Genomic DNA, 24,568 nt, shown 5'->3' on the forward strand with positions numbered 1-24,568 from the left:
GCCTGGTAATGTGATTCCACTTCAACTCCACTCTACTACTAACCCTCGGCCTACTAGCCAACATACTAACCATATATCAATGATGACGAGACATCATCCGAGAAAGCACCTTTCAAGGACACCACACCCCAATCGTACAGAAAGGTCTCCGGTATGGAATAATTCTATTCATTGTCTCAGAGGTCTTCTTCTTCTCAGGGTTCTTCTGAGCTTTCTACCACTCAAGTCTAGCCCCTACTCCTGAATTAGGCGGATGTTGACCACCCACAGGCATTCACCCTCTTAACCCCCTAGAAGTTCCCCTTCTCAACACATCAGTCCTACTAGCCTCAGGGGTATCCATTACCTGAGCCCATCACAGCCTAATAGAAGGAAACCGCAGCCACATACTCCAGGCCCTGTTCATCACCATTTTCCTCGGACTCTACTTCACCCTCCTACAAGCCTCAGAGTACCACGAAACCTCCTTCACAATCGCAGACGGAGTATATGGCTCAACATTCTTTATAGCCACTGGATTCCACGGCCTACACGTCATTATTGGCTCGACTTTCCTTATCGTGTGCTTTCTGCGTCAACTAAAATTTCACTTCACATCTAAACATCACTTCGGATTCGAAGCCGCTGCCTGGTACTGACATTTTGTAGACGTCGTATGACTGTTCCTTTACGTATCTATTTATTGATGAGGATCCTATTCTTTTAGTATTAAACAGTACAATTGACTTCCAATCAATTAGTTTCGGTAAACCCCGAAAAAGAATAATAAACTTCATATTAACCCTTCTAACAAACACCCTCCTGGCCCTGCTACTTGTAACTATCGCATTTTGACTCCCACAAACTAACGTATACTCAGAAAAATCAAGTCCTTACGAATGCGGGTTTGACCCCATAGGATCCGCCCGCCTACCATTTTCCATAAAATTCTTCCTAGTAGCCATCACATTCTTACTGTTTGATCTAGAAATCGCTCTCCTCCTGCCTCTACCATGAGCCTCTCAGGCCAACAACCTAGAAGTCATGCTTGCCACAGCTCTCTTTCTAATCTCCCTCCTAGCCATTAGCCTAGCCTACGAATGATCCCAAAAAGGACTGGAATGAACCGAATAATGATAATTAGTTTAAATAAAACAAATGATTTCGACTCATTAAATTATGAATATACTCATAATTATCAAATGGCCCTAATCTATACCAACACCCTACTAGCCTTCACAATCTCCCTACTAGGTCTGCTACTATATCGATCCCACCTAATATCCTCACTCCTATGCTTAGAGGGCATGATACTATCCATATTCGTTATAGTAGCAGTAATAATCCTAAACACACACCTCACCACCTCAAGTATAATGCCAATTGTGCTATTAGTGTTCGCAGCTTGCGAAGCCGCTCTGGGCTTATCCTTGCTTGTTATAGTGTCTAACACCTATGGTGTTGATCATGTACAAAATCTCAGCCTACTACAATGCTAAAAATCATTATTCCTACAACTATACTGGTTCCCCTCATGTGACTATCAAAACACACTATGATCTGAATCAACCCCACAGTATACAGCCTGATAATCAGCCTACTAAGCCTGCCAATACTAAACCAATTCACCGACAACAGCCTAAATTCCTCTTTAGCTTCGGAGTACCACGAAGCTAAAGTACTCTTCTTCTCTGACTCTCTCTGAACACCCCTACTCATACTAACCACCTGACTCCTACCACTCTTACTAATCGCAAGCCAACATCACCTAGCCAACGAATCACTGAACCAAAAAAACTATCATAACCATCCTAATCCTTCTACAAGTATTCCTAATCATAACATTCACCGCTACTGAGCTAATCTTGTTTTATATCCTCTTCGAGGCTACACTCCTACCCACCCTAATCATCATCACCCGATGGGGAAACCAGACAGAATGACTGAATGCAGAACTTTATTTCCTATTTTACACACTAGCAGGATCCCTCCCTCTTATTGTAGCACTAATCTACATCCAAAACATTATGCCAGGTCAAATTTTACTCTGGTGTTAATCTAGGGTTCCAGCATTTTGAGATAATTTTGAATTTGGATTGTGCCAATCATGTATTAATCACCCTTCTAATTTGTGTCATCTACATAGTTGATCTCCCTGTCTCCTTTATTTTTTCCAAGTTATTGATTAAAATGTTAACCAATACAGTGCCAAAGACAGTCTTGCTCCTCCCCAGTAGAGACCACTTTAGGGTTGATTAAAAGCAAGCATCAAAAAAGGCCACCATCAATACTGTCTGCTGCTGGCTCTTCAGCCAGTTGTGAGGCCAGTTATGTAAGATGGGTCTCCCCTTCATGTAATCTGCCACTGCCCAACTACTGCCTCTTTCTCCAGATGGGTACTCACTCTCATCATTACTGACTCTACTGGTTTTCAAAAAACCTCTCGATCCCCAAATATACAGGACCATTCTCTACTCCCACCTCCTCGAGCTCTTTAAAAGCATTTGACTGCTCTTCCTTTTGAACATCTCTCTCTCCCCTTGGCTTCTCTACAACATCTCAATGGCTGTCAGTTTCTTTCCCAAACTCCCAGTGTCTCCCTCATATCTCCTTTGTAGCCTTACAGCCTGCAGAGCAGCATGTCTTACATCAGCACTATTGACATTTTGAACTTGATAATTCTTTGTTGTGAGGGCATGTCCTATGCATTGTAGGGGCTTAGCAGCATCCTCTATGCACTAGATGCCAGTAGGACTCCTCCCGCACAACCAAAAATGTCTCCAGATGTTGACACATGTCTCCTTGGGGGCAAATCGTCTCCCCACACCCTTTGAGAACCATTGTTACAGATAAAGCTAACTACTAACTTAACCAGATCTCCATTTCCACCCTGGCTTAGGCTCAGTTTACATTTGTGGGGAAGCATGTTCATGCTAGAATTCTGTTTGTAACTTTTAGACCAGTTAACCTGCTCATGACTCATAGTTCTGTTATCACTGGTTCCTACTCCAAATGTTCCTAAGGAACCCTAAGCTTTTCTCCTCACCTTTATTCTGTCTCCACACTGTCTATTCTGACTAGCTTCTGTGCTACTCTTTCCTCCATCCATTTTTCCTCTAACCATTTTTCCATAGTAAAGAAATTCTTCCACCTCCTTAAACTCTGTCTGAACATGGCCTCCTAATCCTAATGTCCCTTCTCAGTCCTCATGAGTGGAGATGGCCATTGCTCACCCTAACACATTTTCTGTTGTGGATGAGCACTCTTCTCACTCCCCACTGCCAATTATAGATCATTACTTTTCAATCTTTGATCAAAAATTTTGTTCCTTTGAATCTCATACCATTTATATCATTTCCCCCTAAGCTATAGGTTTTGTCTGGCATTTTATTTTAATGAAATTGGACAGAATAGAAAACAGAGTGAATCATCTTCAGATAATCAGGATAAAGTGTTGTTTTGAACAACTTGTGTTTCAGATACACACACACACACACACACACACACACGAGTTTCTGTGGGCTCTGGTTTAAAAAGTTTGAAAATCAGTGATCTAGATACATACCTCTTGTACCTTCTGAACGTCTATCTAATTACATTTATTAAAATGTCTGGTACATTAAAATCTCTGGCTTCAAGACTTTCCATTCCAGGTCTTCCCACCAGACTGTAGCATCTGAGTCCACACGGATGACCTGTTCATTGCCCAGGACTGCCACCTGCCTGACCTCAACCCTGCCTCTCTTAAATATAGCTATAGAGGTTTATGAAGTTTCTTCACCAGATACTGTAAAATTATATCTTAAAAACCCCTGCTATCAGCGTCCCTTTTCCTAACCCTCACACAGTTTTTAGAAGGCAAGAACTTGAAGGTTTTATTTAGTCTGGGCTATGACCCGGATTTTTCTTTGACACTATTTGGCATTCTCATCTGGGAAGACAGTTTCCTTTCTGTAGAAGGAAGATCTGAGGAGAAAGCAGCTCCAGACCACATCTCCTTTGAGTGTGGGCAGTAAGCATTGGGGGTCACTGTCTCTTGGAAGCCCTGGGTCACCTCGTGTCTGCTTGGCACTCCTGCCAGTCTTTGGGCCCTTCCCTACCCTAACTCATTGCAGTTTCCACCAGCCTCAGGGCTTCTAACCACCTGTGTGTGACCACCTGCTCTGTGGTCATGCCAGGTCTTCCCAAACTATTATTCTTGGAGGTCAGAGGTTATTTCTTTCACTCCACACATAGGTGACACTTTTTAGTTTCTTGGATCTTCAGAAAATGTACAACAAAGACTAGTCAGGGGTTACTATTCAATTTCACTATTTTCTTAGAGCCATCCAAGCACTTGCTTCTTGCAGCCTTCCTGGCCCAGGGCAAAGTCCCTGCCTCCCCCAGGAACCCTCTCTGGGGTTGCAGAGCAGCAGCCTTTTTAGAGGTGCCTTGGCCCAGATATGAAGAGCCTGCTCATAAGTCCAATGTCCACCTTATAGGCTCTCAGTGTGGGTTAATATATTAATGTATATTTCAAAGCGTCCCAGAGCAAATATATAATTAGGCTCAATCTGTGACCCCAAATGACTTCTATTTCCTAAAGAATAAAGAGACTCCTCAGCAGGGTCTTTTCTCTGTGGCCCACCAAACCATCTCTCAACTGCAGTATCACTTCAGATAGCTTATCCTCCGTGTGGGCCTGGTGGTCCTTCCTGAACACATGCTGGCCAACTCCCATCCCAGGCCTTGCTCATGCTGCTGCTTCAGCCTGGACCTTCCCTCCACCCATTCCTTGCCCCTGAGTACTCACCTAAATGCAAGCTTTTTTGTGGCATCTTCTCTTGTCAATCAGGATTAGATCTCTGACCTACTTGCTTTTACCTTCCCTTCTTAGTGCACCTCTAGTTCTACCTTGTGTTATAATGAATTACTATCAAGTTATGTTCCTCCCTAGACTGTGAGCCCCTCTGAGCTGGTACCTTGTTGTATGTCAGCTTCTCCTCAAGGTGCACACAATGGGGGTAAGCTATTGAGAAACTCATTTCTTTGAAATAAGAGCAGAATGTTTGTAAATTACCTCATGCTCCAAATCTATCACTAAACTAGACAAATGGAAATCTTGACTTTTTAGCATTATTATTATTATTATTATTATTATTATTATTATTTTGCCAGACTTAATTCAGTAGGTTCAGCCATCAGCAGAACCATGCAAATGAGCCCTGAGTGTCTGCTGAACTAAGTGGGTAAAGCCAGGGCTGAAAATTGTGCCAAGGCTTTAGGCCTGGGCATCCTAATGCCAGAGACATCAGAAGAATTGTGTTCAGGACATTCTAAGAATGTCAAGTCTGAAAAAGCTACAAAAATCATAGTTTAGTAAATCCTTCCACAACAAAGGTAGCTGGGAGGCCAGGTAAAAATAGAGCTGAATTTAACATAAATCTTTTTTATGATTAGAAAATATCATGGTAGAAAGAAATAATATGGATCAATCTTTCCTTCTGTTTGTTGAGCAGTATTTATTATGATAGTACCTATACAGAAATATTTCTTTAGTGTTCCTTATTTTACTGATCAGGAATATGATACCCAAAGGGGCATAGAAAGGACGGATGAAGTTTTGGGATTAAAACTCATGTTAAAAGGAATTTGTTCTGTTAAATGGCCTAGATTTCTAAGGCTTCCCTTTCTATATTTATTTCACAATTGTTTCTTAAAAGCTTACTATATAGAAGTCACTGTAAAGATTTGAGATACATACAGTCTCATCCTCACAGGTTTTATAGCATAGTAGGAAAAATGCAACATGTACATGAATAACTATCCTATGGAAGATCATGTGATATGCTGTAGAAATACAGATACAGAACTGGTAAGGGTTACTTTGGGCTGTCAGCCTCTTCTCCCCCCTCCCCACCCCATGAAACAGGTAGACATTCCTTTTTAAATTAGATTGGGCTGCACACCAATTGGAAACCTTCCCATGACGGACACATGGACCATGATACTATAGCCCAAATGCCATCAATCATCAAAAAAATCACTGAAATATGGCCTAAATTCACTTCCCAAAAACTTCTCACCTGCACGTTTCACTAATCACTCATACAACTGTACTTTGAGTAGAAGGAAAAAATTCTATGCCAAAGGATGATCACCCAAGCTCAGATTTAAAAAAAAAAAAAGTATACTTTGTCCTCTTCAGCAAGTTTCCTAAAGGTTGGCAAGAGCTCCATACCTGGGGAGAGATGTAATTTTCCCCCATTTCTCTATGCAGAAATGCCGAAGCCCATTACTTCCTCTAAGGGCTGCAAAGCCTTCATATGGCACACTTGAGGTTCCTGTGACGAACTGAAGTAATCTTAATCTCTGCTCATTATTGAAGCGCTCCACTGCAGCCCAGAACCAACGGATCACAAGATGCCCATCATGATAACCTGCATGGAGCAAAAGGAAGGAGAAAGAGAGGATGTGGAGAAAGAGGGAAGGAGGAGAGGTGAGAGAGAGATGAGATACATATCAGGCATGACAAGAACTGAACAGCTGTTTTTTACCAGCTGATTTCTCTAATGATGGTCTTTAGGTAAGTCCAAAATAATTTGTATAACCAGGTCAACTTTAAAATAAAAGCAGATTTAGAAAATAGCCATTTTATTAAAAGATTATCTATTCTAAGGAATGTCCTCAGAAATGTTTGCTCTCTATTTAAATAATTAGGACTTTACTAGTCATTTCCCGCTTCATGTAAATGTAGACAAATAGAGGCTAGGCTCGGTAGAGATCTTTGGGATCTTTAAGAGATAAACCCTCTGTGAATACAATATTTCGTTGTATTTCTTTTTTCTGATGTCTTAGCGATTTGTAACTATAAACTGTGGCAGACTCTAAGACTTACAAAAGGCTGGAAAGCTCCAGCAGCCATTGGTGCCCTTGGAACAGCAGCTCTCAGGCTAGCTCTGAGCTGAGACAAATTGGGCCCATGAAGAAGTATTGGACCTCTCTCACAGTACAGTTGGGAGACCAAGCTTGGGTCATTTACTTAAGGTAAATGATTTGCTGCTGACTACAAATGCAAGGGACATTCAAAGAGAGGCTGAGGTAGAAAGCTTCATTAAAAAGAAGTAAGGTGTGAGTTAAGTATGCAAAGTGTTTGTGTGAGTATAGGGGAGGAGGAGAACGTTTCTTGGCAGGCGAAATAAAAAATACCAAGAATGAGGAAGAAATATGCAGGGAATAGCAAGCTGACAAGCATAGAGAGAGATCTGGTGAAGACTGAAAGGAAACTTGCTGGGGGTCTTAGAGGGCCTTAACAGCCAGGCAGGGACATTTTGACTTGATACCTTAGGTCAGTGGTTTTTCTACCAGTCCAAGAAGGACCTAGAGGTCCCATAGAGGCTTCTTGTGGCTGAGTGTATTAGGGAGATGAGGGAGGCTGAGATGGCGGACCCCTTTCTCTCTCTCTATTGTATTGACTGGGGTTTCTCTGTAGTATTTTACATGAAGAAAAGCGTTTTGAGACTAAAAAACTGTCAAAGACCTCTTCTATAAGTAATAAGTAGCTTGTTTTGTGGGTAGGAAAGTGGCCTGATGAAAATAATGTTTTAGGAAGACTAGTTTGGCAGTGAGAAGGTATTTAGTAAGAATGGTTAGAAACTGGTTTTGGAGAGATGATAGCACTGTTGAAGGAAACAAGCACTGAGGTAAAGAGGACTCCAATTCTTAGGAAGTGGGACACAATTCCCTGCCAGCATGCAATCAGCTCAGGAACTGGCCCATGGACAGCGGTGTTCCCTGCCCTGAGGCAACTCAACCAAATTAGGCCAGAGACTACCATCAGGGGTTACTGTCAGCTGAAGGAAAGTTCAGGTTGGAAGCTGGAGGAAGGCATATTATACAAGAATCTACTCTACACATGTATTCAAGAAAAGGCAAGTTTTTGTAGTCTTCAATTTTATATATATGGAATATATATAAAATAAAATATTATTCAGCCATAAAGAGAAATCAAGTACTGAAATATGAGTATACAACAACATGGACAAACCTTGAAACAGTATGTTAAGTGAGGGAAACCAGATACAAAAGACCTCATATTGTATGACTCTATTTACGTGAAATATCCAGAATAGGTAAATCCACAGAGACAGAATGCACATTGATGGTTGCCGGGGTGGGGGGAGGACAGAATAGGGAACAACTGCTCAATGATACAGGGTTTACTTTTGGGATGACGAAAATGTTTTGGAACTAGCTAGAAGTAGTGGTTGCACAACATTGTGAATGTACTACATGCCATTGCCTTGCTCACTTTAAAATGGTGAATTTTATGTTATGTCAATTTCACCTTAATAAATTTTTTTTTAAAAAGCGAATTGGATCTGTGACAGTTGTATCATTACAAGCCCTGCCAGCTCACCTCCCCGGTACTCGGTGTTATTTCGCCAGTCATTTAGGTCGATTTCTGCCGTGCCAGCTATCACCAGTTCCAGCTCCCTGGCATCGAACACGGAGACAAGCCTAGAGTCTATAACCTGAAACACAGATTAGGCTTCCACATACAGGTCCAACCGCATTGAAAGTTATATTCATTATTATTACTTCTGTGGCTTAAGCTGTGTAACTAACCATCATTTACAACTTTTTTTTTCAATATACTATTATGTTTAAGTTCAAAATCGTGACTTACACATTTTGAAACACAACCCATTCATGAGCCAGGAACTCAAAAAAGGTCCCATGTTTTTCACTACCTCTGATATTCCTCCTCAGAATGATGTTATGAATAAATCTGACTTGACTTTCTGTAGTCACATTTAAATTTCCAAGTAACATTGCATTTTAAAGACAAAAATCACTTTGAAGTGACTCAATAGCTTTTAGTATTACCATTTCACTTATTTTGCCACGGGGTTACAAAAGACAGTTTGGGGAATATAATCAATAATGTTATAAAGATTTTGTAGGATATCCAATGCTCTACTGCTGGATATTTAGATTGTTTCAGATCTTTTGTTATTATCAACAATGCTGCAGTGAAGATCCTAATACATTAGTCATTTCAATTAGGTGTGAATACATCTGTATGGCAAATTCTTAGACATGGCTGATGAAAAAATGCAGATGCATTTAGAATGCATATGGATATCACAAAGATATCTTTCAAAGAGAGTAAACCAAACTTCTGTTTACTTCTACCTATAATGTACAGGAGTGCTTGTTTGGATACACCATCTCTAAAACAGAATGCTATTAAACTTTCTTTTTGAAAAAAATAACTTACGTATTCTTTTCAGTTACAGTTGACATTCCATATTATTTTATATTATTTCAAGTGTGCAGTGATCCCCTGATTAGTCTGGTACCCTCCTGGCACTATACATTGTTGTTGCAACATTACTGACTACATCTCTATTCTGTACTTTACATCCCCATGACTATTTTGTGATTACCAATTTGTACTTCTTAATCCCTTCATCTTTTCCACCCAGCTCCGTACCCTGATCCCATCTGGCAACCATCAGTTTATTCTCTGTATCTGTGCATCAGTATCTGGTTTTTTGCTGTTGTTGTTATTTTCTTTAGATTCTGCATATAAGTGAGATCATATGATATTTGTCTTTCCTAGTCTGACTTATTTTATTTAGCATAATACCCTCTAGGACATGTGTGTTGTCACAAATGGTAAGATTTCATTCTTTTTTATGGCAGAGTAATACTTCATTGTATATATGGACCATGTCTTCTTTATCCAATTGTCTATTGATGGGCACTTAGGTTGCTTACGTATCTTGGCTATTGTAAATAGTGCTGCAGTAAACATAAGAGTGCATATACCTTCTCCAATTAGTGTTTTGGATTTCTTTGTATAAATACCCACAAGCGGAATTGCTGGGTCACAAGGTAGTTCTATTTTTAATTTTCAGAGGGACCTCCAAATCGTTTTCCATAGTGTTTGCACCAATTTGCAATCCCACTAACAGAGCACAAGGTTTCCCATTTCTCCACATCCTCCCCAACACTTGTTATTTGTTGATTTACTGATGATGGCCATTCTGAAAGTGTGAGTTGATATCTCATTGTGGTTATAATTTGTATTCTCTGATGATTAGTAACATTGAGAATCTTTTCATATTTCTATTGGCCATCTATATATCTTATTTAGAGAAATGTCTATTCAGGTCCCCTGCCCATTTTAAATCAGATTGTTTGATATTTTGGTGTTGAGTTGTATGAGTTCTTTATAAATTTTGGATGTTAACCCATATCAGATGTATCATTGCTGAATATTCTCTCCCATTCAGTAAGCTTTCTTTTTGTTTTGCCGGTGGTTTCCTTTGCTGTACAAAAAGTTTTAGTTTGATGTATTCTCATTTGCTTATTTTTTTCTTTTGTTTCCCTATCTGAGGAGATAGGTCAGAAAAAATGTCACTAAGAACAATCAATGTCAGCGAGTTTACTGCCTATGTTTTCTTATAGGAGTTTTATGGTTTTGGGTCTTACATTTAAGTCTTTAATCAATTTTGAGTTTATTCTTTTATATGGTGTAAGAAAGTGGTCCAGTTTCATTTCTTTGCATGTATCTGTCCAGTTTTCCCAATGCCATTTATTGAATAAACTGTCCTTATCCCACTGTATGTTCTTGCCTCCTTTGTCATAGATTAAATGACCATATAGGCAAAGTCATTTCTGAGGTCTCCACTTTGTTCTATTGATCTATGTGTCTGTTTTTATGCCAGTACCATACAGTTTTGATTACTATGACCTTGTAGTATAGTTTGATTTCAGGTAGCATAATACCTCCAATTTTGTTTTTTAAGATTGCTTTGGCTATTCAGGATATTTTGTTCCAAGTACCTGAACAGAGTCATTTTGTAAGGATCCTCTTCTCAGACCTGAGAGTATAAGGAGCCAAGAGGAGAAAAGCACTGGTGAAAGGGAATTTTGGAACCCTAGATAAAGAGCCCACATGGAACTTGAGGAGCACTTGAACCCAAGGACATAGAAAGTTTTCTGGACTGTGCATTCTTACCTATTCAAATGGTCCAGAGGGTTAATGTGTGCCTGATGCTATGCTGGGAAGTGGAAGATTTTAGTATGAAACACATATGGCAGTAGGGCTCACAGTCAGTGGGGAGATTTACATGGGATCACATTGTGGTAAGCAGTAAGCTGAGCCTACGTTGCTATTAATATTGCCAGGCCAACCACATACAAAGAACAAGGTCTCTGCTGGAAAGGATTCGTCATGTAGAGGTGGCCACATCCAGATATAAGGGCATTTACTGACTTAAATCCTTGTTGGGGCAAATAGCTTCCAGGAATTTTTGCTGATAACCTTCTTAGCTGAATGTGGAGGCTTCCTGGAGCTTAATGCCATCATTGCCCTGTTCCTAAACAGCTTCTTGTCTGCCTGGTCTAGCCCACTGCTTTCTCCACCACGTCAGCCTTGCCTAACTCCTGGCACCTACCTCCATAATTGGGGTCTCCCTGGTTTCTTCCCTTCTAACTAGATTTTCACCTAAGCATAGACTTAGTTGTGACTTTTGTCAGATCCTCCCAGTTGGAATTCCCAACTAACCCATCTCCACTACTTTTCATGAGGGTTTTTAGACTCAAAAGATTTCCTATTCTATGCTGCTATAAACATTGTTAAAATGGATAGATTATCTGATTCTGTAGAATAAGTGTAATTATAAACAATACTTGAAATTGTCATGTTTGAAGTAGTAGACTATTCTTTTTGCATGGAATAACACACAACTATTATTGAGTCTGAAGGGACTACAGGTAAATAGAACTTCAGGTGCTATGGGGCAGAGTAGATGAGGAGGCTTATAGGATAATCAAATGTCTTAGAGTCCTCGAGGCCAGGGTGCTCTTTCCTGACCACCCCAATAACTGACTGGTCTCCAACATGGTATTCACAACCCTGTGTATAAAACACCAGTACAGGCTTACCCACTCTAACTGGACTGACTCTAAGGCTTTACAGCGATGCTTCTAACATGATGGTGGGTTGTGGCCATCCAGGTAGAGATGTCTGAGACCACCCAGAGCAGAAGAGAGCAAATGTCAACACAGAGGTGCCGGGCCAAGTATTAGCCTCACTTAGAGGTGGTCCCGGAACCCCTAGTACAGAGAAAAGGTAATATTGGCTGGCAGTGAGTATCCTCATGTATGAAGTTGATGAAAATATTACATGAGAATATTATTTTTAGCTCAATGTTAAAAATGGAATACCTCAATGAATTGTAAATTTTCTAGCAAAATATAAATTATTCAAATCTATTCAAGAAGAAGTAAACCAGAAAACTTTAGGAAAAAGGACTATATTCAAAATTAAGGCTGGGATTGGATATGTGTGTGTACACACACACACACACACACACACATACACACACACACACATACACATGTTTAAATACATGTTCTTTTAAGCCTTTACTGGACAGAAAGCCCTTCTGCTTTTTAAGTAGTTTCAGAAATTAGAAAAGGGTAGATAACTTCTTAATTCATCATTATGAGCTATCATAACCACAAAATGGAATCTAGAAAAGAGTAAAAGAAAGAAAACTAAAGACATCTTACTCATACATTTTAAAAAATCATTAAAAAAATCCCACAATATACTCTTATCAATCCATTCTCTAAACAATGCAAGATGATTAAGGATGTTTAATTTTAGGAAACTAAGAACAGTTTAATATTAGGCATCCTATGATTAAAAGTAATTATAAGCTCAAAAGACAAAAATTATATTACTTTTTTTTTGGTTAGAAGATGAAAAGTTACTTGATAATATCCACCATCAATTTCTAAAGAAAAAAATGTTTGTGGTAAACCAGGAATAGAAGAATGCTTCCTTAACATAATAAAGAATGTTTATCTCAGCATCACATTTAACAGTAAAAATATAGACGGATGCTGAGTTATCACCACCCTTCACAATATTCCATCAGTTCTAGTCATTGCAATTAATTATAAGTGAAAAATTGGAAACAGGTTTGAAATATCTTTTACTGAATGCCCATTGAGCCAACTCATGTTATTTACATTATCTCATTGATCCTCACAACAACTCTATTTTATAATTATGACTATCTTTATTTCACAAAGAAATTCCATTAAGAAATCAAGGGCCAATAATTAGCCCTGGGCAAGTAGTATAGTGAGGACACCAACCCATACTTGCCTGATAATTGACCAGGCCTTTTCCTTTGTGTCTGTTTTGAGAAGCTGAACAGTAGAGAGTTTAATCCACTTGTCTGGGGACCAAGTTGTGTGTATACCTTGCGCAAGGACTTAACCACCTATTCTCTGTTTCCTCTTCTGGAAAACAGTCTTTAAATGATGGCTATTATTGCTATTATTACTTAATGTTGACTTCTAACATCTCCTTGTGCGATTGAGAAACATTTTGGTTCAAGTAAACTTCAACTAGCTTCAGCTAATGGGAAAATTCATTATAAGGTCCTGGTGGTGTCTGATGGAACCCAGGGTCAAAAATGTAGTCAGGCATCAGGAACATGAAGGACCTGAGTGGCTTCACCCTCCCTTATCCTTGTCTCTTCTCTGTGAACATCTGCTTTTTTTCCTCCCTCTCACTGTCTACACTTCCCATGTTTTAAATCCTGGAGTTTAAGTATCTAGAGAGACCAACTTAACTCTCTTCGACCTAGGCCCAGATTTCCAGCATGAGTCCCTAATTATACCAACTCAGGATGGATGCCCACCCTGGACCAATCATGAGTGATGAGGAAAACAGGGTCTGGGGAGGGGATCTCAGAGTCTGGTGTTTTGCTCAGCACTTTGCAACTATGCTTCCCATTGCTTGCTTCTCAACCAGGGGGTGGGATCAGACGGAGTGTGGCAGATGGGGTTTTTCTAGCACAGGAGGCTGCAATGCAGGCCACCTAAAGATAATTTTTTTTAAAAAAAATTATTTGCTTAGAATGAGGTAGACAATAAGATGGAATTTCTTAAGACAAAATTACACTGGTTTCACAGGCTGATGTGGGAAACTAGTAAGTTCTAGATATATTTTCATAGCTATGCAAGCAAGCTATGATCACATCAGCCTGTGAAACCACATTGTTTGGCTTTATTTAAACATAGGCAGGATGGCTCATAGCCAGTCTAGTATGTACAGTAAAATATATTCCAGGGCAATGAACTATGATCTGGGATGTGTTTGTATAAAGCACAATAAAGCAACTATACAAATCAAATCCAAAACAGTAACTTCAAAAGCATAGACTGGAATGGAAAAACTTTCCCAGTTGAGGAACTGCCATGATGTATAATTTCATGATGTATAATGATGAAAAAAATTCTAGTAATTGTGTACTTTATTTATCTCATCTAGTTTGAACAATTACTTGTTGGGAAATTGATTGTATTTGTTAACACAGGTTACAGATGTGTAGGAATTATGAGATGGAAAGAAAATACTTTTCTTTAGTTTCTGAATTGATAACTGAAGAACTATCCAGGTAATTTAAGCAAATTAAAAAAAAGTTTATGTTTAGATCTAAGTTACTTGGTACAAATGAAGAGTTCTAAAAGTAAATGAAAGTTCCTACAGAAGTAGCAGCCTCCTCGTCGCTGTCTGTGGAAATGCATGTGTTAGTCACATCTGGGCCCCTAGGTCTCCTGATCAAGAGCCTCCATGTGTGAATTTCTAGGCCTCAGTCATTCCTTCCTCTCTGGAGACACCACAAGGACTTTCATGTTATATTGCAGACTAGCCCTGATCATGGATTGTGACACTGCTTCCCCTTTTTTATGGGCTGCCATTCTTGAAGCCATTCTGATCTCAGCACATCCAAGAAATGGTCAATATGCCACATGCTCTAGTGCCACTGCCACCAGCCCCCATCTGCTACCTGAGATCTGCTCTTCTGAGTGGCTGTTCTCATTTTCACTTTGCTAGTGGAAAATAGCTCCTCTGTGTTGACCTGCTCTGTTAAAGGGGACTCACATTGGCATTGCTGAGACCCTGGGAGGACTGCTTTCAAAGTTCACTCACTGTCCTTTAACCCCTAGGCTGGCAAAGTCATGATGGGTTTAGGCAGCAGCTTCCAGCACATAGTCACAGCTGAACCTTGGTCTCTGTTACCACTCCAGCTTGCTGTGCCATTCTTCTGCTTCTCTTAGGCTATATTGGGTATTTCTGGTATTTCTTTCAGAATTGGGTATTTCTGAGGACTCCAGATTCCTCCTTGCAATTTACTCCCTGTTGGCTCCCCTTCACAAGCACATCGAACATGTCCATGTATCTGATTCCAATGATGGGCAGTATTCAGCTTCTCTTCCTGGAAGTGGCCTTAGGCCTGAAGTAAATCATCAGATGCAAGTGCATACCATGGGGAGGTGGCTGAGGAGGTGAGAAGACAAGGCATGTCCCCTGACTGCACATACCAGACACAGTCATGGCAAAATCCACATGCCAGCTACATCATGTGGGTCCCATGGGAACCCTCCCCCCAGCACTAGATGATGGGTCTCAATTTTTCCTGTATTCCAGATATCTGAGGGATCTGACATCCTGATGGGTCAGGAATGGGGCCTTCCTCCATTAGTAATCTTCAACTGAGGGGAAGAGAGAGTCTTCCTCTGGCTCCATTCTGTGTGAAAACTCCCCAGGAGATTCTGTATGCCATTACTCTGAGAGGTAGTATTCCTGACTTTTTAAAAACACATATCTTGTTTTTCTATTTATTTACCAATCAGAGATGTTTCCACAGAAACTCATTTGGACTTAAGACACCACAAAAATATGACCAATATAGCAAAATATGAAGAAATCCACATTTAATAGGGAAAAAAATGCTTTATATTGAGAGTCAGTCAAACGTGAGTCTCAGTGGTGAGAAGACATGGCCTGTTTTCCTTCAGTGGAAGAATGTGGACAGCTCCATTAGATTTCTTTCTTTTCTTTTTTTTTCCAATTTATTGGGGTGAAAATTGTTAGTAAAATTACATAGATTTCAGGTGTACAATCCTGTATTACATCATCTATAAATCCCATTGTGTGTTCACCACCCAGAGTCAGTTCTCCTTCCATCACCATATATTTGATCCCCCTTACCCTCCATTAGATTTCTCATGGAGAGTTTCTTCTTTTTGTCCAAAGCTAACCTCCTGTGTATCACCAGCTTCTAAGTGTGCATCTGCAACCTACACGTGCCAGTTATTTCTCTCCAGGCCAGAGGAAGAAGGGGTAGCCCCAGTTTCAAAATTTCTCTCTTCACTTGTACACTAGATCTTCCCTCCTGACTCTTCAGGGCTCTTGTGCCATCAATCGTACTCCCTCTCTTATGATTCAAGTCTTTCCTTCTCTTCTTACCTTGCTCGCACAGAAACCTTGCACCCTTCTAGTTGCTCCATGTATCTGAGCTCCCTGAAAGAGCAGTTTTCAGGGCTTTGGATTGCTAGAGAAAGTTAAAACAAGCAGACTCCCTTTGGGAAGTGCACACTCAGTACAAACAGCAGCGGCAGCTGCCACCAGTAAGAACATCCTTGCTATGAAGCTGTTCTGGAGGAAGCACTACGGAAGTGGAGTTCTGATTCTTTGTAGCTCCCTCTCCTCCTCGCTGAATCACACTTCCTGACTCCTGGCTCCCCTCCACACCCAGCACTGTTCTCAGTCCCTCAGCGGTGTGCACAGCCTTGTTAACTGAGTTCAAGGTTTGGAGCTAGGTGACTCTCCTATTTTCACAGCTAAGTGTGGATTCAGCCAGGCCCTGGCGTCCCTGCCAAGTGGTTTGCTCTGTAAATTGTTCCCTCCAGGTTTGTGGGAGGGCTGCGGTGTGGTATCTGACTCTCCTGTACAGCTGGAGGCTGAAGGAGGTAGCCGGTGGCCTGCTACTGGGCAGATGACAGCACCCAGGCCTGAGTGAACTGCCTGCCTGAAACCCCCAGAGTAACTCTGTGGGAATCTTCAGTCCCTGAGAGTCATGACCTCTCTCTAAGTTTTGCCCTTGAAGAGTCCATGGGAAACATATGATTAAAGCAAGGGGGAGGTTCAAGTCTGGATGGATTAAAAGGGAATCAGAGTGTGGACTGAGGCGCCTGAGTGCACAGTGGCCCCTGAGTTCAGAGGCTGGGTTATGCTGGTCCAGTAATGTCTAATATATGACTTATTCCAATGGTGAATGTGTTTTTATAAAACTGCAGGCCCAAAGAAATATTCTTTTCCTGCAAAAATGTTGCTGTTCTTGTTCAGCCATGTGACATTTTTTCCCCCAATCTCTTTCCATACTGGAACATTAAAGCTGTTGTTCACAACAGGGAGTGGTTTTGCCTCCTGGGAGACATCTGGCAATGTCCAGAGACCTTTTCAGTTGTCACAACTGGAGGTGGTGGTGGTGCAACTATTAAACATCCTACAACACACAGGACAGTCCTTACGATAAAGAATTATCTGACCCCAAATGTCAATAGTGCTGGATTGAAGGAATGAATCTAGCTTTCTCTAAAGCCTTCAGATGTCTCTATAAAATAAACACATATACTCAAGGAAATAATGATAACATCTGCATTTATTAAGTACATACTGGGTGCCTGTTACTTTTTCTGTAACTTTACAACTGATAGGGTAGGTAGATAGATAGAAATGAGCAGGAAAAAAGAAAGTGGTTAGAAAGCCCCTTGCTGTACCCCCTACTTGGGTCAAGACCCCTGGCAGCTGCCCAACAGGATTTCAGGCTTTCACATACCCCAAAGAAATGTGTTTACACATGCCCCTGAATCAAAAGGGTGTGTTTACACAGGCCCCTAAGTCAAAGAAATGCATTGCTAAATGCCAGAGGACTAGGAACCTCAGGGGGAGAAAAAGAGATAAGAGAAGGGAGAGGGGGAGGCAATTCTACCCACAGAAGTAAAAGCCCTCATGCAATGTAAGGAGAGGCTGTTTCCCTCTCTTGGGTTAGCCTGCTCCATCTCTCGGAATGTACTTTCTTTTACTAATAAACTTCTTGCTGTCTTATTGCTGCACAAAATTCTGTCTTTTAATTGAATTCATTCCTTCAAGAAGAGAAGAACTGAGGTTCAATGTCATTTCCCGGTAATACAACCACCATGCAGAACAGGCATTTTTCTCTCTTTTTTATGAAGAAGGAGGCTGAGACTCAGATAGGTTAAGAAACCGGCCCAAGGTCACAACAACTGAGAGCTGGAGAAGGAATTTATTGTGGATTTGCCTAGCTCTGAAGCCATAACCTTGAGGATGGAAAAGGGGCCACCGGTTAAACCTGACAAGCTCAGGATGTTGCGGAAAACTGCGAGCACCGAGAAACTCAAGCAGCACGCAGAGATCAGGGAGAACACAACTTTATTTCTCCGGCAGGCTCAGCGGGATCATTCCCAAAGACTGAGCACTCGCCGGGGTCCGGCATTTTGGTTATGTAGCCTCCGGCTTTCCAGTTTGGGGGGTTTGCCGCCATTGTTATTGCGGTGCTAGGGGATTGGTTAAAGCTGCCTGGGGTGCCGGGGAGGTCTCTAACAGCTGTAATTGCTAGATACTGATCTGACAGGAAAGCCCCTAATGGCTGATATTGCCAGTGACTACTCTAACATGCTGGGAAAGTTCCCAGTGGCTATGGTCGCCGGAAACTGCTCCAACATGATCTCACCAGTGACTGCACTAACATGCTGGGAAAGTTCCTAGTGGCTATGGTACCTGGGAACTGCTCTAACAGGAGACTGAAAATAACAACATACGATGGCGTGAACATAAAAATTCCTAACTACAAGTGGGTCTTGGTCAGTAGTCACATCCCTGAGCCAGTAGGTTTCTTGACAAAGGTCAATCTTTTCCTTAAGTGAGCCTGTCTATTGTCTCTTTTTTTGCATCTGTAAGATAATATGCCCTTGGAATGTCAGAGTAATCCCTTTTATCCTGACCCCCCTCCAGGTGGCACAACCCACTATGCCAGAGCAGGAAACTACATAATCCCTCATTGTTACCTTGTTCTCCAAATACCATCTCCATGTGCTGTAAAATGCTATTAACTACCCTGTACCCAACAATGAAAAGCAGTGTGTGTCTGCATTTTACTTTTTATCCAATCCCAGAGATTTCCCTGCTTTGCTTTCTCCCACCCCCTTAATCTACAACCTATGGATTTCCTGTAACCCTCCTCCTTTGATTCTAATGTATATGAAGTCACCTAGATTTTCTTCAAGAAATTTTACTGTTACATTTTTCACTTGTGTTTTGAAATTAGGGAGGAATTTAACCTCTTTTTTTTTTTCTCTTTTGGTTGCATAGCCAGTTGTATTGATATCAATACTCCATTTTTTTCCAACTGAATTGAACTTCCATCTTTGTTATATATGAAATTCTTGTACATCCTTATGTCTATTTCTGGATAATACAAGTGTTTGAAAAGAGGGTTTCTTTAACAGTTTTGAAAACTTTACTAAATGTTTCTCACAAGTTCTAAATAAAGCTGGATTAAGAAATGGGCAGAACAGACATACATGTAGTCACAACACAACCTGTCATGCATATTTCATGGTGTCTGCTCAATTAATTTATGCCCCACAGCTTCTTTTGGGCATTGCTAGGAAGGTTACTCAGATTCAGTAGGATATGAGAATAGTAAAGCTCTTGTAGTTGTCTACGAAAAACCCAGGGACTGCTGTTGAGCCAGCTTGAGGTGGGAGAGCTAATTTGATGCTTCACTCAAATAAAAATTACGCACTGAGTTCTTCTGGTAGAGGGGCCCTTCAGAGTTGGAGGGCTACAGACATCCAATAAGATCTCATGATTTTGTGGTTTCTATTTACTAATTCAAGACTGGGCAGATGTAGCAAGGGGTATTCAAGGTATGTTATCCAGGACTTCTTAAGTTCTATAAAACTCTACAATTACCCTTAGTACCCACTTGGCCAAACTCTAAACATGTTAAAGGAACCTCCCTCCTCCCCATACATCACCTTGCAAAAAGACCTGAAAACAAAATTTTTACCACCCAAATAGTATCTGCTTATAGATTTTGGCTTGAGAGTTCCTAAACTATTTGGTTGTGACACTGGTAAGGTTAGATTTGTTCCCATCACTAACATGAAATGAGCACCATGGACCTTCTGGTGGTTGCACAGAAACTGAATAAACACTCAGCATCAGATTTGAAACCTGACTTCTGAGAATTCTTCTCACACTGATGATTACATAAAGAGTGACTCATATCACAGTAACTTCTTAAAATGATACATGCTAATACTTAAAATAAACAGAGCATATCTGACACTCGGCACTTTTCCTCAAAATAGAAAGAAGCTCACCTATTTCAATTGTTTAGACTTCAGTGCATCTTAGATCTGCTCTGAGAAAAGTGGCATTCAGAATGATTGAGATAGAAAAAGAATTTTCATTGGTGATTTCAGAGAAGACTGTTGGTAGGAACTTAACTCAACAATAAGGACTGTTTTTCTGAATCCCGAATATATTGAACGAAAAACTGAAATGAGATTGAAACTCTAATAACAAAGGAGCTTTAACTAAGGAAATTCCATCTATCTATCTATCATCTATCTATCTATCTATCTATCTATCTATCTATCTATCTATCATCTATCCATTATCCATCCATCCATCTTATTTTCTTACCCCCTTCCTTCCCATTCTTCTTCCTTCCCACCCATTCTCTTTCCTTCCTTCCTTCCTTCCTTCCTTCCTTCCTTCCTTCCTTCCTTCCTTCCTTCCTTCCTTCCTCCTTTCCTTCCTCCCTCCATCCTTCCCTCCCTCCCTCCCTCCCTCCCTCTCTCCCTCCCTCCCTCCTTCCCTCCCTCCCTCCCTCTTTCCTTCCTTCCTCCCTCCCTCCCTCTTTCCTTCCTTCCTTCCTTCCTTCCTTCCTTCCTTCCTTCCTTCCTTCCTTCCTTCCTTCTTTCCTTCCACACATATTTATTGAGTGTGGAGTTTTTGACTAGGAAAGCAAGACCTCCAGTCTCACAGGGCTTATGTTCTAAGTGGAGACACAAAAAAATAATGAGTATAAATATATAAATATACTTTACTTCAGATAGTGATATATATATATATATATATATATATATATATATATATATATATACTTTAGATAGTGATAAATTCTCTTAAAATAACAAAGTAAGATGTTAAGTTGGAGAATTATACAAGTGTGATCAAAATATGCAGTGAATGTTTAAATAAAAAAATTATTAAGTAAAAGACACATTGTTATTAATATCCCTCAAAATACATCCCCTCAATTCAAATACATTTACCCCATCATTCTTACTTTTTTTCTGAAGCAGTTATGGAAGTCCTCTTGCATGAGTGTCTTTAGTTGTGCTGTCATGGCTGCCCCCAAGTCCTGAACTGATTCAAAATGTTTGACTTTGGGGAAGAGCCAGAAGTCACAGAGTACCAGACCTGATGAATAAGGTAGATGAGGACTCACTGTAATGTTTTTATTTGACAGAAATTGCCGTACCAGAAGTGATGTGTGACATGGAGCCTTTTCTTTGTGATCAAAATATACAGTGAATTCTGCTGCCGAGTACCATCCAATGGAAAGGCAGGGCTCTTCAATATGGGAAGTGGCACATTGAACTTTAGTAACAGTATGAGACAAGTTTCAACTTGTTCGGTGCAGTCAGTCAGGTGTTGAGCTATGGTTGAGAGAAGGTGTGCTATAAATCATCCTCCATCATGACAATGCTGTGTCACACATTGCTTCCGGTATGGCGATTTCTATAAAAAAAAAAGCATTAAGGTGTGTCCTTCTCCACCTTATTCACTGGATCTGGCACCATCTGACTTCTGGCTCTTCCCCAAAATAAAAATGACCATGAAAGGTAAATGTCTTGAATCAATTCAGGATATCAAGGGAGCCACGAGGGCACAACTAAGGACACTCACAAAAGAGGACTTCCAGAAGTGCTTCAGAAAGCGGCAAGAACATGGGATAAGTGTGTTCAAAGTGAGGGGGAGTAGTTTGAGGGGGATTAATGTCAATGTGTCTTTTACCCTAATAAATATTATTTTTAATTTAAATATTCACCATACGTATCGATTACACCCCCTAAATGGATGGGTTATTTTAAATTGAGTGCCTTTAGAGGAGATATTTGAGCTAAAATATGAATCTTTCCCATTCAAGCATAATAATTTGAAAATATATGAATTTTGCATGATTCATACTTTTTATGAGACATAAAAATAAGTTTGGAGCTTTTCACTTATGTGGTTTGGTGTTTATGCTTCCATTCAAAATCTATGATAATTTTTTTACCTGGTATTTTCTTATATGTTATTTTATAGCAAGTGGGAAATTTCACATACTTAACCACTCACCATCTATAATCCATCACCAAGTTTTACTCATTTGTTCAGGCTTCTTCTGAAATGACTTTCCATTCCCACTGCTTCTCCCTTAATTTGATTATTTATTCTCTTTTCAAAGAACTGTTTCACTAGCCTCTTGAATTACCCATTTGCACACTCCATTTCATCTACTTGTAACCAGAGTTGACTTTGGTTTACAAAATATTTCTGATCAAGACATTTCTCTACTGTAAAAATATTACATTGCCATCTTCATGATAAAATTCAACCCCCCTAGAATGGCATCAAATATCCTTCCCTATCTGAAACAAGGATGCCTTTACTCTTTTTCTTTATTTTGCAGCCACATCAAACTGACATCTTTGTTCACCCCTCCATCCTCTATGTGGTAGTGCCTTCTTTCTTCTCTGCCAGACCAAATATTCTTACTCATTCTTTTTTTCTTTAAAATAATTTTTTCACCTTTCAATTATAGTTGACATACAACATATAACACATATCAGTTCAGGTGTACAGCATAGTGATTAGACATTTGTACAACTTATGAAATGATCACCCTGATAAATCTAGTACCCATCTGATACCATACATATTTATTACAATATTATCGTCTGTATTTCCTATGCTTTAAATTCCCATGACTCTTTTGTAGGTATCAATTTCTACTTCTTAATCCTTTCCCTTTTTGACCCATCCTCCCAGTCCTCCTCCCATCTGGTAAAATCAAAATGTTCTCTGTTCCTATGAGTTTGTTTTTGTTTTGATTGTTCATTTATTTTGTTTTCAGATTATACATTTAAGTGGAATCACATGGTATTTGTCTTTTTCTGACTTATCCATTCAGCACAATACCCTCTAGGGCCATCCATGTTGTTTCAACGGCAAGATTTCATTTCCTTTTATGGCTGAGTAATATTCCATTGTATATACATATTATTTCTTCTTTATCCATTTTTCTATTGATGGACACTTAGTTGCTTCCATATCGTGGCCATTGTAAATAATGCTGCAATGAACATATGGATGCATATGTCTTTTTGAATTAATGTTTTGGGATTTTTCAGGTAAATACCCTGAAATGGAATTACCAGATCCTTCTTTGTCTCTTGTTATACCTTTTGTTTTCAGTCTATTTTGTCCAGTATAAGTATTGCTACCCCAGATTTTTTTTTCCATTTCCATTATCATGAAATATCTTTTTCCGTCCCTTTATTATTAGTCTGTGTGTATCTTTTGATTTGAAGTGAGTCTCTTGTAGGCAGTATATGTAATGGTTTTGTTTTCTTAACCATTTAGCCACCCTACCTTTTGATTGGAGCATTTAATCAATTTACATTTAATGTAATTGTTGCTAGATATGTACTTTTTGCCATTTTATTGTTCATATTTTCATCTTAAAGAAGTCCCTTTAACATTTCTTGTAATACTGGTTTGGTGGTAATAAGCTCCATTAGCCTTTTCTTGTCTAGGGAGCTCTTTATCTGTTTTTCTATTCTAAATGATAGCCTTGCTAAGTAGAGTGATTTTGGTGTAGGTCCTTAGTTTTCATCATATTTTGTGCAATCCCTTCTAGCCTGCAAAGTTTCTGTTGAGAAATCAGGGAACAGTCTTATGTGGGCTCCCTTGTAGATAACTAACTGCTTTCCTCTTGTTGCTTTTAAGATTCTATCTTTGTTTTTAACTTTAATTATGATGTGTCTTGGTGTGGGCCTCTTTGGGTCCATCTTATTTGGGACTGTTTATGATTCCTGGGTTTGTATGTCTATTTCCTTCATGAGGTTAGGGAAGTTTTCCATCATTATTTCTTTAACTAGGTTTTCAATTCCTTGCTTTCTCTTTTCTCCTACAGGTACCACTCTGATGTGAATGTTGGCATCCTTCTTGTTGTCCCAGAGTCCCCTTAAACTCTCCTCAATTTTTTTGATTCTTTTTTCTCTCTGCTGTTTGCATTATATGTTTTCTGCTACTTTATCTTCTAAGTTGTTGATTTGATCCTGTGCTTCATCTAATCTACTGTTGAATCCCTCAGAGTATTCTTCATTTCAGTTGTATTCTTCATTTCTCACTGGTTCTTTTCTATTTTTAGTTTTTAATCTCTTTGTTGAAGTTTTCCCTGAGATTATTGAGCATCCTGGTAACCAGTGTTTTGAACTGTGCATCTAGTAGATTGCTTGCCTGCATTTTGTTTTGCTGAAGTTGTGTTCTGTTCCTCCATCTGGGACATGTTTCTTTGTCTTGCATTTTGGTTGCCTCCCTATGTTTCTATATATAAGGTAGGGCTGCTATGTCTCC

At 39.8% G+C, this 24,568-nt stretch overlaps 1 protein-coding gene across 1 annotated transcript in view; it reads right to left on the reverse strand.

Moving 5' to 3' along the window:
• HECW1 (HECT, C2 and WW domain containing E3 ubiquitin protein ligase 1) overlaps positions 1-24,568 on the reverse strand; it is a 507,225-nt gene that overhangs the window by 8,966 nt on the left and 473,691 nt on the right. The window contains exons 23-25 of the mRNA XM_074339744.1: positions 18,597-18,666; positions 8,378-8,492; positions 6,200-6,398 (exon numbers count right to left, since the gene is read on the reverse strand). Coding sequence (XP_074195845.1) covers positions 6,200-6,398; positions 8,378-8,492; positions 18,597-18,666 — 384 coding nt within the window. The remainder of the gene's footprint in view (positions 1-6,199; positions 6,399-8,377; positions 8,493-18,596; positions 18,667-24,568) is intronic.

This window comes from Rhinolophus sinicus, linkage group LG09 (assembly GCF_036562045.2).
Source record: "Rhinolophus sinicus isolate RSC01 linkage group LG09, ASM3656204v1, whole genome shotgun sequence".
Taxonomy (NCBI): Eukaryota; Metazoa; Chordata; class Mammalia; order Chiroptera; family Rhinolophidae; genus Rhinolophus; species Rhinolophus sinicus.